This window comes from Punica granatum, chromosome 5, assembly GCF_007655135.1.
Source record: "Punica granatum isolate Tunisia-2019 chromosome 5, ASM765513v2, whole genome shotgun sequence".
Lineage (NCBI taxonomy): Eukaryota > Viridiplantae > Streptophyta > Magnoliopsida > Myrtales > Lythraceae > Punica > Punica granatum.
The window spans coordinates 15,241,271-15,257,031 of record NC_045131.1 but is presented as its reverse complement, the minus strand read 5'-3'; the positions used below and the strand labels follow the sequence as shown (position 1 = coordinate 15,257,031).

The 15,761-nt window shown below is 34.8% G+C and overlaps 2 protein-coding genes and 1 non-coding gene across 4 annotated transcripts; 1 reads left to right on the top strand and 2 right to left on the bottom strand.

Annotated features, from left to right (window-relative positions):
• Window positions 1-3,054: 3,054 nt before the first annotated feature.
• LOC116208181 lies at window positions 3,055-8,037 on the top strand. Its single transcript, XM_031541468.1, has 6 exons — window positions 3,055-3,570; window positions 4,695-4,860; window positions 6,058-6,234; window positions 6,344-6,427; window positions 6,948-7,029; window positions 7,438-8,037. Exons 1-6 carry the CDS (start codon window positions 3,200-3,202, stop codon window positions 7,872-7,874), a joined length of 1,317 nt encoding a protein of 438 aa, XP_031397328.1. The 5' UTR covers window positions 3,055-3,199; the 3' UTR covers window positions 7,875-8,037.
• A 5,069-nt stretch (window positions 8,038-13,106) lies between these two features.
• Window positions 13,107-13,213, bottom strand: LOC116209732. Its single transcript, XR_004157323.1, has one exon. It is a non-coding gene; the product is annotated as a small nucleolar RNA R71 (small nucleolar RNA).
• Window positions 13,214-13,795: 582 nt separating this feature from the next.
• LOC116206593 (protease inhibitor HPI-like) lies at window positions 13,796-15,514 on the bottom strand. Of its 2 annotated transcripts, none has more exons than XM_031539361.1 (2): window positions 15,204-15,514; window positions 13,796-14,099 (listed from the first exon to the last, which is right to left on the bottom strand). In XM_031539361.1, the coding sequence occupies exons 1-2, from the start codon at window positions 15,298-15,300 to the stop codon at window positions 13,903-13,905; spliced, it is 294 nt and encodes a 97-aa protein (XP_031395221.1). In that variant the 5' UTR covers window positions 15,301-15,514; the 3' UTR covers window positions 13,796-13,902. The 2 variants fall into 2 exon arrangements, with proteins under 2 accessions (XP_031395221.1, XP_031395222.1); XM_031539362.1 differs by having other exon boundaries at window positions 15,219-15,395.
• Window positions 15,515-15,761: the final 247 nt, after the last annotated feature.

Here is a 15,761-nt window from a genome sequence, read left to right as displayed (position 1 = left end):
CTTAGACATATTATACACTACAAAAACAATAACCATGCCAAAATAACTATTCCAACAGAAATTGTGCACACCAATAACTATAAAATTTTAACATGGTTATTTAGCATGGTTGGAGTTTTTGAACACGGGGATCGATTACTTTAGCATGGTTCAACTTATTTTTGCTTGGTTATTTTGGCATGGTTCAAGTAGATGTAGATTTCCCTGACCGATTGTTATTAAATTTTAATAATATAGATATGATGAAATTGCTAGAGATAGAAATTCATCAAAATTTAACACCTAAACTACAAACACAAAATTGAAAAATCCTAAAATTCTAAAAAAGTTTATGTGCGAGAAAAAAAATAAATAGTTGGAAAACTCACATCCAAAAAATTAATTGTGGATTTACCTAAAATTAAACTACGTACATGCGAGAAAATAAAAATCTATCTCATATATCTATATCTATATGCTTTATAAATAAAAATAAAATTTATTTTCCTAAAAAATTAAAAAATCCAAGAAAATAACGACTAGTTTCACAAATCTATACTTATTTATTTTTAATATTAAAAATTAAAGAAAACTTTGAAAATCCATAAAATAATGAACAATTTCACAAATCTATATCTATATATTTCTAAAATTTTAATATTTATAAAAAGCTCAAAAGATCGAGAAAATTTCATATAGAAACGAAGTATTTGGAGACTATATGGCACGACCCACTTTTATCATGCTTCCATAAACATATTATACTTTGCAATATAATCATTCCAATAGAACTTGTGTCCAACAAGTTGAACTATGCTAAAAGTTTATAGATGTTGGTGTGCACAAGTTCTGTTGGAATGATTATTTTGGCATGGTTATTGTTTTTACAGTACAATATGTCTAAGTTCCTATATTACTTAAAGTGATAACAGATATGGATATTCTTTTGATTTGCAAATGATAAAGTTGTAATTGTTCTAACACTTCTTTTCAACTAAAACTTCTTTTAACATTCAAATCAACACACACATATATGTCCCTAATTCAAACTTATAATCATTCAAAGAATTTATATTTTGATAGATGTGATTTTTTGAAAGAAACCATAACTTCGTAAATGCGGAAACATAAGCAGACTATGTGATTTTTTAAAATTATTGATATTTTGGTAGATGAGGAAAAATTTATTAATATTTTGGTAGATAAAAGGAAAAAAAGAAAACTATGTGATTTTTTAGGTTAAAAAGTTTATGGCATGCCATCAATGTAGGCAACCGTTTGCCACATCAGCGTCGTTAACGCTAGCATCAGCAATTTTGACGGTCCAATTAACGGATTGATATATTAGGGAAACGAAGGTAAACGTTGTGATTTTTCAGACTAAAATTTAAAAAAATTGATAGATCGAGTAGTTTCATGAAAGTAATTAGCTTTTCATGCTATTTTCCCTTTTGGATAACAGTAATTGTCGATTTAATTAGTTGTCGGAGTAGTAGAACAGTCATTACTTGAAGACCTTTCCACATGACAATCTATACCTATAGTAAAACTCACTTGAAGAGCATTAAATTTGTTTAAATTAATACACTTCAAAATCGAAGAAAAATTTAATTTAATTTTCGGAATTAATAATTATAAAAGACTAACTTGAGTAGTATTAAATGTGCTTAAGTTAATGCACTTGAAATAGGAAAATAAAATAATTTTAATTTGGAAATTTCAAAATTAACTTATGAATTTATTTTATATCCATATATATATTTAACAAGAAAAAAAATAAAAGTCAACTTAATTTTTTCCGAAATAAAAAATTATAAAAAACCTTACTTTACTAGCATTACATGTGCTTAAAATAATGCATTAATTTTTTATTTAAAAAGCTCACTCGAATAGTATCAAATGTGCTTAGATTAATGCACTAGGAAAAATAGTAAAAGAAAATTATTTTACTATCAAAAATTGAAAAATAAATTAAGAATTTATATTATATATCTGCATATATATATATGTATAACAAGAACAAATAGAAGACAACTTAATTTTTCTTCGGTATTAAAAATTATAGAAGAACTTACTTGACTTGCATTAAATGTGGCAAAAATAATGCACTTAAAAAATGAAAAATATATCTTAATTTTCCAAAGAAAAAATTATTTGAGAGTCTATTTTATATATCCACATATATATCAAACGAGAAAAAAAATAGAATCAAATCATACTTAAAATTTTAATAAATTACATAAAATAGAACTACAACAAAAGAAAATATAAAAGGAAATCTAAATATGAAAAATGATAATAAAAATACCGTGGAAAAAGAAATAAGTTATAACCAATTCGTGAAACTTATGCAATTTTATATTCAACATGTTAAAAAGAATATCCTAAATTACAATTAGAACTAAATATAAATGAAAAACACAAAGAGTGACAAAAATTAATAAGTAAAATTGGGGTTATAGTATAGATATTGAAAATATTATAAAATTACGATCAAGTACATGGGAATTAAAAATTAACGTCCAAGTACCAAACAATGAATTTTCACCGACTCAAGATCTGATTTTTTTTTTTTGTAATATCTTCATATTATATGTGTTTTAACTCATCAAATAGTTTTACGGGTCCAAAAAAATGTAAAGTATCAATTTGAAAGTTAGAGAATCGTATAATTTTTCTCTCATTTGGTGATAGCTATTAATTTAATTTAATAAGATTATAACAGTAAAATATTTTAACTCAATTATAATAAAAAAATTACTCAGTGAAATTTGAAACATATCCGTGCAATGCACGAGATAATAATTCAGTGGGAAAACTATAATAAAGCAAAACCCGGTGAAATTTTCTTTCGCGCAAACAACTAAATTCTTTCATTATCCCAAAGGTGAAAAAAAAAACAGAAATTAAATCCCTTTTAGCTTTTGGCGACTACATCCACGCGCCATAGGGAGAGAGGTGGTGGGAAGGATCCCGCCCGCTCACTAACCAACATCAACGGTCTCCGAGACTTCCACGTCATCTCCAGCACAGTCAAAATCTAACCAAGCCCCCCACCTCTCCCTCCCTCTCTTCCTCTCTCTCTCTCTCTCTCTCTCTCTCTCTCTAAGAAGTCGTCTCCGTCGTCTCCTCTCTCTCTCTGTCTCTCTATCGGAATCCGATAGATGTAGCTGCGACGTAGTACGGACGCGCCGCCAGAGAACGGGAACCGACGACAACCATGGAGGAGGCCTTCTTCGATCTGGCCGATTTTCTCCGGAAGCCGTCCCTGACGGAGACATTTGTCGACATATTGCTTTGCGCAGTCCCGATTTGGCTCGCCGTCATGATCGGCCTCCTCATTGGCTGGTCCTGGCGCCCCCGCTGGACCGGCCTCCTCTACCTCGGCCTCCGCAGCAAGTTCCGCTTCCTCCTCACCGCCGCTGCCCCCCCCGGCTTCGGGGCTCGACGGCTTTGGCTCGCCTTCACGGCCCTCTCTGCTTTCTCTGCCTGCCGGGCCATCTGGTTCAACATCAGGAATAAAGGCAAGTCCGCCGCTTCCACCTCGCCCAAGAATGCTGAGTCCGCGGAGAGAAGCGGCGAGCCTGCGAGGTTAGTGGTTTATGACGATTTCGTTTTCATTTTCTGAGCTTCTACTCTCGTTGGGAGTGTCATTTTCTGGCTATCGGTTAGCTGTTCGACATTGCTCGGCGGAGTACAATGTACTGTATACTGTGCTGCAAGTTGGTGATTTTCTTACTAGGTTTGTTTGAGCTGTGGCATAATCATTGCAGTGGTCAGTTTGGCTTTAAAACTCGAAATTTGTGTTTTTCTCGAAGGCATTCATGGTAAATGAGGATCCCCAATGCCCTAAATTATGGGTCGATTGTCCCTATTTGTATCGTGGAATCCCTTAGGGTTAAGATGCAGTTTGAGCTGAAATAAGCAGGTCTCCTGCAAGCGGACATCCATTGGTTGTAGAAAGTCAAGTTACCTGCGAGTTTCAGGAGTTCGTCTTGCTTTATCCACTAGATTGTTGCTGGTGCATATGGGTTTGGATCCACTCAGAGTACTGGTACATGGTTCCGTTGATAGACGAACCAGTCAAGTCACAAGTGGACCATGGGAACAAATATCTCTGTTGGTGGTGAAATATGTGATGATTGAACCTCGGGGAAGTATAAATAGTTGATGGTGGAAACTTGGGGAAGTATATATCTTGATGGGGTAGAGAACTGTTCTAAGACAGGCAGAAGACCTGGTTGAATATGTTCTTGAATGCGGGAAGTGTGATACATGGAAATTTTATTGTATAGTTTATTCTGCTGTGGGACTGTGATATGATGAATTAATCAAGTAATTGAGTATCAAGAGATAGTGATAATTGAATAGAGGAAAGGAACAGTTGATCTCACTGCTTAGGGGTGTTGCACGATGATTGAATAGAGAAAAGGAGTTGATCTCACTGCTTTAGGGGTGTTGCATGTATCTCTTTCACGCATCTTGGGATAGTTGGGAAGCTACAACATTGATATACAAGCAATTGCTGCAGAACTATTTTACCTCTTGAGATATATTCTTGTCTACTTTACAGAAATTTGTTCATGCAGGAGATTCAGTCACTGTATGACATCTTTATTGATGTTACAGTATCTATCTCCGTGTTGGTTTAGGGTGTTTACTGAGAGTGGTTTCTTGCTTCTTTAATGATTTTGTTGCATTATAATAACTTGCAGGCTTGACACTCCAAATGTTGGGAGAGAATCGGAGGTTGTGACTGAAAATGATTTGGAGCACCTATTGCAACTTTATGATGGGAAAGCTGGGGAGATGGAATGGCAGAGCATGATGGAGCGAACCACCCCTAACATGGCATACCAAGCTTGGCGCCATGAACCTAAGGTAACCTTCATGTAATTTTTTATATCTGCTTATTATCTTTCAGAGCTGTTGAGAATCCTTTCTTTTGCTTCCTAAATTAACTTTGATCACATTGCCTTAGAAACGGAATAGTTAAATTGGAAAAATTAAATTACGTGACATGTCTGTGGTGTGCTGTAATCTATCTATCTGTTCCTCTCTCTCCTTTTAGAAGTTGTATTCTCTTTTTCACCTATATAAGAGCCATTGGTATAAAAAAATTACATGTAGCTGATCCATCTTGGTGGGAAACTGTTAGTTTCCTCTGTTGCTTGTAAGTCATAATCATGTTTACTTCTCTCCCAATGCCTGCCCAATCAGATCTCATACTTAGTCTTACATTTGGAAGCACCTGTTGGATTAGAATGACTTCACAGGCTGCTTAGTAGTAATTTCTTATCTGCTTAGATCTGTGCTCGCTCTTGGATTTGCTCCACTAACTGACTGTTCTATTAGATGAGCATTCTGCCCAAGTTTATCTTAAAAATTGGTTGAGGTTGCACTGCAGCTGTCATGAGTAATTCAATGTTCTCTTGATAATACCCAATCTACCACTGAACTGGGTCTATTGTGTCTAATGATAATTCTGCAAAGTTGATGAAGTACCTTTACAGGTTGGATGAATTCTGAACAAGCTTTGAGTCTGTAATTACTTGTCTGTTCTGGTAAAAGATCTTGCAAAGTATTCAGGGTTGACTTCCTATGCATCATTCAACGTTGGGTTTCCCCCAACATGGCTTAGTGAGGAGGCCAAGGCTTCTGCTATTCCATGGTTTTGTTTGGGTGTTCATGGGGTTGGGTGGCTTTACAAGGATTACTGGCAAGATAGAGAACAAGGAAAAATATTAAATAAAGTCAGAACTTTTACGGAACCGTTTTAGATCATTCCTCCTATAAGACAGTAATGGGGAATTCCTGTCACTGCTTCAGAAAACTTGGTTGTGCATTTTGCTCCTTTTGTCTTGGTTGTGGGCCAAACTTTCATAAATTTTGGTGTGTGCCTGATGCCAAGCTTGAGAAAAATGAAAGGGTGTGAAACCTGGTAAAACACGGATGCACTTCTATTACATTTTCTGTTACCTGTACTTTCGATAAATTGGTCTGGTGAATTCAGCCTGTCATCTCACTGGAGTTGACCAAACCTTATCTTGGTATCTGATTGTTCCTTTGTCGTATCAGTCTGGTCCCATAATTTATCGCAGCAGAACTGTATTTGAGGATGCCAGTCCGGCAGTGGTCAGAGATTTCTTTTGGGATGATGAATTCCGTCCAAAATGGGATCCCATGCTTGCATACTTTAAAACGCTTGAGGAATGCCCTCATACAGGGACAACGATTGTTCACTGGATAAAAAAGGTTCGTGCTGCCTAAAATGGCAAATATATATGGAACTATATTAATTACTTTTTGCCATATTTTAGGAATATATGATTTGATCAATAATGTTACACCTTTTGCATTGCAGTTCCCCTTTTTCTGCAGTGATCGTGAATACATTATTGGCCGAAGAATATGGGAGTCCGGGAAAAAGTATTATTGTGTTACTAAGGCGAGCACCTACTGTTTCTTTAGTGTCATTCTCTGCTTCCTTGATAATCTTTACAGATATCATGCCAAAACATTTGTAATCCTTTAGTTCCTCTTGATTGCATGGCCTGACAAATACATTAACATTAGTATTAGTATGAGAGATTAAAGCTGGACTCCATGATTGACCTCAAAGATATGGTTTTGGCTTTTCTATTTGGACCTTGAAAAAGCATCTCAACGTATGTTATTTTTTCTGAGCGACTATATTCAGAACATAATGCATATAATTCTAATATGAATGTGCCATGTTCCATGGACGAATTAAATCGAAGCTGGTTTTTGTGTTCACATTTTGCCTCAGTCCTTTCTGTCTCCTACTGATGTAAACAGTCCAAGCACATACCTAAATTTACCCATACAGGACATTTTTTAGCACTTTTCTCTTTTAAGCTAAAAAAAGAAATTAGTATAAGCATTTTTTACAGACTGTTTCCACTTCTAAGAAAATTAGCCTATATTCATGAATTATTGTCGTGCAGGGTGTGCCATATCCAGCTATACAGAAGCGTGATAAGCCGAGGCGTGTGGATCTCTATTTTTCGAGCTGGGTCATCAAGCCTGGTAGGTTCTGCTGTCAAAAAGCCTATTTTACTGTATAATGCCATGTTTTGTATGAGTGAATGAAACATCTGCAAATAAAATTGCCATGTAAACAAGATCTGCTTGTGTGGGTGGAAATGGTGGAATTTCTTTTAATGATTTCAACTCCACCCATCTAGGGCTGTCCGGTGTTCAGCCCAAACAAATTGAATTGGGTGAACAATTCTTGAGATTTTGTTAAGTTTCCTTGTTTAAATGATGTGGATTGGTAGAAATTTTTGTTTTCTTGAGAAACAAAATTTTCTGTTCATGTGCTTACGCTTAAAATTTATAATAAAATTTATTTGCTTGGTCTGGTTCATTTGAAACCTCTAAAACAGCCTTTTCACACCTTACACTTATTTGTTCCATTTTCCAAAATACTTGCAGTGGAGTCTCGTAAAGGAGAGGGACAAATATCTGCATGTGAGGTTACACTTGTACATTATGAGGACATGGGGATCCCCAAAGATGTGGCGAAGCTGGGAGTCCGCCATGGGATGTGGGGGACAGTCAAGAAACTCCACTCCGGGATGAGAGCTTACCAGAATGCGAGAAAATCAGAGTCTTCCCTATCTAGGAGTGCTCTAATGGCGAGAATCACAACGAAGATGCCCTTCTGTGAAAGCTCAGATCCTTTGGAGCAGACGAACGATGAAGAGGAAAAAGATCATGAGACAGAGATTCAAAGAAGACAGGGAGATAAAGGGATTGATTGGAAGTGGATGGTTGTGGGCGGGACCATGGCTCTTGTGCTCGGGATTCATTCGGGTGCAGTAGGGAAGGCTCTGTTACTTGGAGCCGGGCAAAGAATTGCTCGGAGATGAGAGGCTATAGATACTGAACGCATATGCGCATGTTCCAAATCTTTATCTTTGTGATTGTATTATTATTTTTGCTACGCAGGACAGAGAATCGGGTATTATTGAATGAGATAATCTCATAGAGATTGATATAGTGTGGTCGATTTATGACCTTTTGTGCTCCTCATTTGAGCGCTTACCTCCTAATAGAGGCGATTCATTTATGTTTTAGTATGAGGGAGGATTACGGAAAGAAATAAAAGGCCGGAAAATGACTGAATGGGTTGGATGAGTAGAGCTACTGTGCCATGAGAGTGAAGCAGGTGCTATGCGATCTGTTCGCCTGCATCCTTGCGCCTCCATGGGCAGCAGATAATTAAGCTGATGAGACGTGCCCAAGTTGATGGAGAAGCAGGTGCACACCGCACTTGACTCAAGGTGCCTCGCCCTTCCAGCAGAGAGCAGATTTAAAAAGCACTGTCTGGTCAGGGAAGATGACAAGTTATCCCAGAGAGAAATCATCAGAAGGGCGATGAATTTGCCGGATGGCTTCTGCAACATCAAGCCTCCTCGGCTCGAAGATGACGATTATTGGGACTTCAGTGACGCAAAGTATCTCGACTCTGTGCATCTTTTAATACTTGTGTATGGAAGCAAAATGTTGTTGAAGTTTATAAAATAGAAGATTTTCATGCTTCCAACTTCCAAGAATGCATACTTCAAGAATTTGGACGCACATCGTCCGTCTCCTATCTCTGACCCCGTCTGCTGCCACTTTAATCAAGAGATGACACCGCAAGTAAAAAAACTAAAGTTTTATTCCGAAAAAAATTTAAATATAAAACTTAAAAGAAACAAATTAACATCTGGAGATTTTTTTAAAAATAAATGAAATAGTAAAGAATTAAGAGAAAAATAAAAGCAATTCAAAAATAAAAAATCAAATAAAAAATTTAAATAAAAGGGGTTACGGAAAATTCATGAAAGTCTTAAAAGAAGAAAAATTCATAAAAATTACATGAAAAAATAAATAAATAACAATTTTAGCAAATTTAAACTATGAAATTTGAAAGAGAAGTCGTAAAAAAACCAAAATGCAATAGAATAATAAAATAAAAGGCAGTAATCATAATGGTAAAAATGCGAAAATTAGAATATTAAAAAATTCTGGAAATGTTTTAACTTCTCTGGAGATGTGAGAAAATTTGAATCAAACTAAACCAAAATTTTTAAAAAATAAGAGAAATACTTTAAAGGTAAAAAATTTATAAGATATAATAAATGAACATTTAGGGAAAAAAAGCCTCCGTATTTAAAAATTGGGCAAATTACAAAAAAAAACCCAAGTTTTGTAAAATGTCTCAGTTTTGTCCTAAATTTTGTCTTGTAACAATAAAAACCATAAATTTTCTAAAATGTCTCAAAAATGACCTCCGTTATAACTTCGTCAATTTTTGCCTACGTGTGACCTACGTGGACTGTTAAAGGGACCCACTAGCCTATGTGTGACCTACGTGGACTGTTAAAGGGACCCACCATCAGCAGCAAAAATTGACGGAAGTTATAACGGAGGTCATTTTTGAGACATTTTAGAAAACTTATGATTTTTTTATTACAAAATAAAATTTAGAACAAATTCGTTGGCTCCGAATCTTCCTGAACTGATGTCTTCTTGGCTTGTCTCATTCGGTCTCACCCTTTTTCTAAACTTTGATGCATATTCTGTAATATCTTGTATCTAAATGCTTAAAAAATTTATGAATTATGAATTTTTAATATTCTTTACTTTTATCTGAATTTTTATATTAATTTACTTTTATTTTTTAAAAAAATTTCAGATTTGATTTGTTTAGGGATTTTTTTCAGTTCTTTTTTAATGAATTTTTACTTCTATGAATATATTTTCAGAATTTTCCTGAATAAATCTTTAATCTATTCCTTTGTGGATAATAAAGAAAGAGAAAGGAGGCATAGCATTTATGATTTCGTACATATTGAGAGAAAATATAGTCTTTGATTTTCTATGAGGACACTGTCATAGGAATACGAGATAGAGGATGCACTTCCCAAGAATTTCTAACGAAAAAGAAAAATCGTTCAATAATTACATTACTAATCACAATTTATAACATTCATGAAATTCATAACAAATATGAAAAAAGAACACCAAAATCTAGCAGAATTAAAAAAAAAAGAAATTAACTGTCCTACAATAAAATAGTTTACTAACAAATAACTAATCAATTTTAATTGCTAAAAGATCATCTTTAACTACTAAAACTGTTTCTTAACCATATATAATTTTAGAAGCCTTATAGTTAAGAAGCTGTATCGGTTGATGTGCAACCTAGTTATTTCAGTTGTCATAGTTTTTAGCAATTACATTTTGCTATTAGCAAAAACAAAAAAAAAAAAAGGTTTGGGTTGGCGGTGGGGGGCTCGGTCCATCCCTGCCTTTAAAGCATCGAACATCATGTGTAAGGAAAACGTGTGCTCTTGAATTCAATAGGACAATTCTACAGAGATTCATTAGGGAGCAGAAATTCTTTCTTGTGAACGGTTGTTGGCGGGGATGTCTAATAGGTTCGATGCAAATGATCAAACTTTCATCCGTTTTCTACCCTGGTTTTAATATTATATCTTTGTCAAAAATATTTAACAAGCCAATAAAAATAACCAAATTAATAAGCTTTTCACATTATAGTATTATTTTTTCAGTTAAAAAAGGAAGTTTACAGTCTAGTATAAGAAAATAAGAAATTTTTAAAAAATAATAATGGCAAATTTCAGGTACACTTTCTGCTTTAGAAATATCACATCACAATATCGTTTTGGTGAAATGGTAGCTTATGTGTCGCCACATACATATAAGCGGTCATTTGACCAAAACTAGAGGGGTTAGTCTTATATTTTTAAAGAAAAGAGTGTGTGCGGCGTTTTACTAAATTGCAAGAGGTGTAGGTAAATTTTAATTATACTAGTATAAAAAGAGGGATATATAATCGACTCATGAAAATAGAATCTGAAATCTCTATAAATTTATTAACAAAGACATATATTACTGGCATTACGTTCTTTTTTTCACACTTCAGTCACTTTACATGAGAACTTGGCATGTATACTGTACCGGCCTCTCATTAGAAACACAGAGCCCATGCAATGGAGCAGAGTCAAACTCTACCTAACTATCATCCCCTTCCGCCACTACATTTATAATGAATTTAGTAATGGAGTATGATTATGACTTTATTTAATTTCACTGAATAAAGACAAAAATAATTGAAAAAATTTATTATTAAATTAAACAAGGAGATAAATAATAATAATTATATTTTTGAATTGAGGGAAAAGTAATAAATAGTTAGAAAAATTTATTATTAAAAAATTAATTATAATAATAGATAAAAAAATATGTGAGATACTTTATTATTAAATTGAAGAAAAAAATAAAAAAGTAATGATTGTGTTTTGAATTGAGAGAAAAGTAAAGTAAAGTGAAGTTAAGTTAAGTTAAACTTCACTCCATTTCCAAACGGAAGAATACATATTTGAAGAAAAACCATGAAAAATATGTGTTTTTCTGTTTCACCCATGAAAAGTGCGGTTTCTAAGTTTCACATATGAAATGGTCTGGTTATTTTAAAATATCAAATACCAGCCTGCATGGTGATCACCTGCTTGTCCATTAATCTAGATGGAAATAGATAGGGAGGGTAAAAGGGAGGTCTATAGATGAGAATCGAATTTAGGACCCGTTAATATTTTAGATCGAGTTTAATGTCACTTGCACCAAACCTCTTTATTCATTGTTTTCAATAATATTATGAAATGAGGCACCGGACCCCTGTTATATAAATTTCCAAATTAAACACAGTCAAATTTATTAATTCGCTGGGAACCACAAAATAATATAAAACCACATATATGTATTGCGAGACTAACTAGTGGGAATGATTCCGTAAAATTACGAGCTAGCTAATAGCATTTCGATCTTCATACCTTCTTTTTTTAATGTTATTTCTTCAAATTTTGTGGAACATTTTTTTTTATTTAAGTAAATATGCTACGTCAGCATTTTTGATGGACAACTGATGGATTGACCAAAAGGGCACAAAATAAGGAACGCTGAGGACAAGATTCAATCCAAAAAAAAAAAAGTTTAAAACGAAAAATATCAAAAGTGCTGAAAGGCCGAGAATCAATCTCAAACTTTTTATATCTTCAATCTATCAATAAGTTATAATCTATATCCATAATCTATAGTCCATAACTAATCTATACTATATATAAAATACTAGGTGTTTCTCTAACTTTTCTTTCCATTTTGTTATCACTTAAATAATAACGTTACAATTCTATCAATTTTTAATAGTGTTCACTCTTTTTGATTTTGATTATCGTGATTTTATTCATGCTTTTTGCTAGGATTTTTATATTAATTAATTTACTGCTCATTTTTATTTTTGGGTATTTTAAAATTATTGTATGTGCTATAAATATTGAATTGCTAATGTACTTAAAATGAATATTTATTGTGATTTTCATTTCAAAAGAACATGAGAAATGATTTTTTTTCCTCTCTATTTCGACTAACTACTTGAAAAGTCTAACAAATATTACTAGTTTTGCACGACCCGTATACTTGCGAGAGACAAGATTTTGGAGCCGTTGCCGGGAATTGTTCTAATGTTATTGCTAACATTGATATAAGCATTTTCGATCCCGAGATAGAGAGGACTTTTTATCGACTTCGAAGTGAAGCCAGCCGCATGCAGTCAAGCTTCCATATGGCAGAACACGATGGAATTTTTTTTTTTAACGAGCAAAATTTGGAAGCGGCGCAAGCACAACCCCTACAAGTGAGAACTTTGGGTTATTATGCGATACCTCATGCCTTGGGTAATCGGTCGAGCATTCAAAGCCGGCAATTCAGGCCAACAATTTCGAGATCAAGCCAGGACTCATCCAAATGATACAAAGCTCCACAGTGTTCAGCGGGTTGTCGAGTGAAGATTTGAATGCTCACTTGAGCAACTTCTTGGAGATATGTGACACATTCCGACAAAATGGAGTGACATTTTTTTTTGGATGAATAAATGGAGTGACATTAGATGCGGTGAGACTGAGGCTCTTTCCTTTCTCCTTGAAGGACAAAGCCAAGGCGTGGCTTCAATCATTACGCCGGGATCAATCGCGACATGGGATCACTTGGAGCAAAAGTTCTTAGCGATGTACTTTCCACCCTCGAAGGCAACAAAGATGAGAAATGACATCATGACGTTTGGGCAACAAGAGTTCGAATCTTTGGGAGAGGAATGGGAAAGGTTCAAGGAATTATGGAGACGGTGCCCACATCACGGTCTCGAGAAGTGGATGTTGCTGCAATCGTTCTCCAACGGGCTTCTTGGACTGACAAGAGTTACTTTGGATGCGGCAGCCGGGGGAAATTTGATGAATAAGTCGGATGATGAGGCCTATGAGCTCTTGGAGCAAATGACAATGAATAGGCCATCCGAACGGACAAATCCGAGAAGAGAGGCGGGTGTCTATGAGCTAGATACGGCAAATACTCTGCATGCTCAAATCGCTGCTCTCCACAAGAAGATAGATGCAATGAGTATTCATTTGACTCAAGTTCCCGCAACGACTTGTGAGAATTGTGGTGGTGAGCATCAATCCAACCAATGTGCTATTGTTGTGGAGTCGACAAATTTCATCGGCAACAATCCGAGGAGCAACCCGTTCTCCAATATCAATTCTATTCTTTTCATGGATGTCTCAATTTTTTTTAATGAGTTTTTAATTTGTGTATATATTTAGAATATTTTTCTCTACTAAAATAACTAAGAGGTTATTTGTATTGTTCCCGGGCAATGCATGAGTATTCAACTAGTATAGTTAAAATATACTTAGAACAAATGTAAACAAAACGTTAAATAACCAGATTAAGACGAAGCGAAAGTAAAGTAACTTTTATTTCATCTCATACAAGAGGGGGCTCCTCTAATGAGGAGCTTGTTCGTGTTATTTTACTTGATAATAACAACATTTATTAGCCAGCCGTGGGGACCTGGGTGACAATGTCGGAGTCATTCACCCAGACCCGGACGCGGTCGAAGCGGATTTCTAGGGTGACAGGGGTGCCCTCCTTGATTGTGAACACATCCCTCATGTGTGGGTTCTCACTCTTTATTCTTGCCACTGCAACCTCCCCCTTCTTTCCTACTAGCTCTGGCCATGAGGTTTTCCCTGTTAAAATTGCAATAATAGATCATTATTATTATTGTAATATCAGATAAAAGAGCAATTTAGGAGGAAGATTTTTATTAGACAACAAATTACTACAACTTATCATTACAACCTTAGAGATAAGATAATTTACAAACCTATCAGGTGACATAATCAGTTGTTTGATATAGTTAAGTCTTATGTACGTTTCACTAACTATGGCCGAGAAGCTGGTCCAAGAATTGAAGATAATGAAAGAGAGAGATTATTTATATTTGAGAAGCCTTTTTCCTTTCTTATTTATATTTGGCAATTTCGTTCCGTTATCCTAAATATTTCCTTTACTTTATGATATAATAAGAAATATTTCAAACAATATAATTCATACAATAAGAAAATTTCGATACATGTAATACTCATAAATATTATTGATACGACCCTTAAATATGTATTAATATCAACTTATGCTTATCATCTAACAACTAAAAATAGAAGAAAATTGATTGGAAACTGTTTAGTTGGAAGAGAGTTTGACAATTATCAAAAGTACTTCTCCAGGTTACTTTCTTTTTTCAGTAATAGTTCTCTAAATTACTTTGAATTTGGGAATTTAGGGAACTCACTTTCTCTTAAAAAGGTGCTCTTCATTGTAGGTGGGTAAATACCTATTTCTTGATTTCCTATTTTCTTATAAGCAGGCCCAAATACTTGGTTTACGGAGACAAGTTTATTAGAAATAAGACAAAAAATATATATAAATAATATTACCCAAATAAAATAAAAAAAGAAATAAAGGGTCATCAAAATCTCATTACTGAGAACTCAATTAGTTTCCAATAGAGAGCGTCTTCCACTCGAGAACAAGTGTCATGGAGTGAATTCCTCATCCTATACATTCACCCACGATGAGCCACTAATTGGTATTCGGAAGTTCAATAGATCTTATTTATTTTTAGGTTCGAGTAATGCCAGCTCACTAAGAGTAAAACTTTATCAATCATGGATTTTCTCTTTATAAGACTGGAATCCAAAACCGTATTTAAGAGGGAAAATATGCCGAATCACTTAGAACACACTCACATTGCATGGTGAGGTGCTAATTTGAATTAGGCCTTTAAAACTCACCAGAAGGACCGCTGCCAGGAGGGCCGCTGCCAGGAGGGCAGCTGCCAGGGGGCTTGCTGTCAGGGGGGCCGCCGCCAGGAGGACAGGAGCTTGCCATGATTCAAAACTCAAATTTGCTTTCTGTTTTCGCTCTCTTTCTTATATTAATTGAATGGAAATAATGGATGTGGTTTGGCTACTCTTGGGAAGTGATTATCGGTATTTATAGAAGAGGAGAGAGAGTTCAATAATTGAGTTGATTCAATGCATGCCGCTACATTTGACATTTTAAACATATAAAAACACATTCTTCAGGTTTTTCTCCATATGCGCATGGTCGGAAGGAGATGGGTGTTTCTTATAGTTGTCTTATTGCTTGGTCTGAATGTTCTAATCGGAGGGAACGACAAATCTCGTATTGTAAAATATCCATGCCAAATTGTCATGTAATGTAAAGTTTACTATAGCGTGAATTTTGGAAAATCTTTGTCATTTTTATTGTTAGGCAAAGAATGAACCGAAAGCAGGATTGAAGGGGGCAGACGTCCCCCAACCTATCTCTCAGTCTTCTCCCCAAAA

Bases quoted from the DNA above. Each gene is read 5' to 3' on its own strand.
- LOC116208181 (XM_031541468.1), top strand. From the start codon at position 3,200: ATGGAGGAGGCCTTCTTCGATCTGGCCGATTTTCTCCGGAAGCCGTCC. The intron at 4,861-6,057 runs GTAACCTTCATG...TTGTCGTATCAG, and splicing joins CTTGGCGCCATGAACCTAAG to TCTGGTCCCATAATTTATCG. The intron at 6,235-6,343 runs GTTCGTGCTGCC...TTTGCATTGCAG, and splicing joins TTGTTCACTGGATAAAAAAG to TTCCCCTTTTTCTGCAGTGA.
- LOC116206593 (XM_031539361.1), bottom strand. From the start codon at position 15,300: ATGGCAAGCTCCTGTCCTCCTGGCGGCGGCCCCCCTGACAGCAAGCCC. The intron at 14,100-15,203 runs GTGAGTTTTAAA...CAATTTTAACAG, and splicing joins TCCTGGCAGCGGTCCTTCTG to GGAAAACCTCATGGCCAGAG.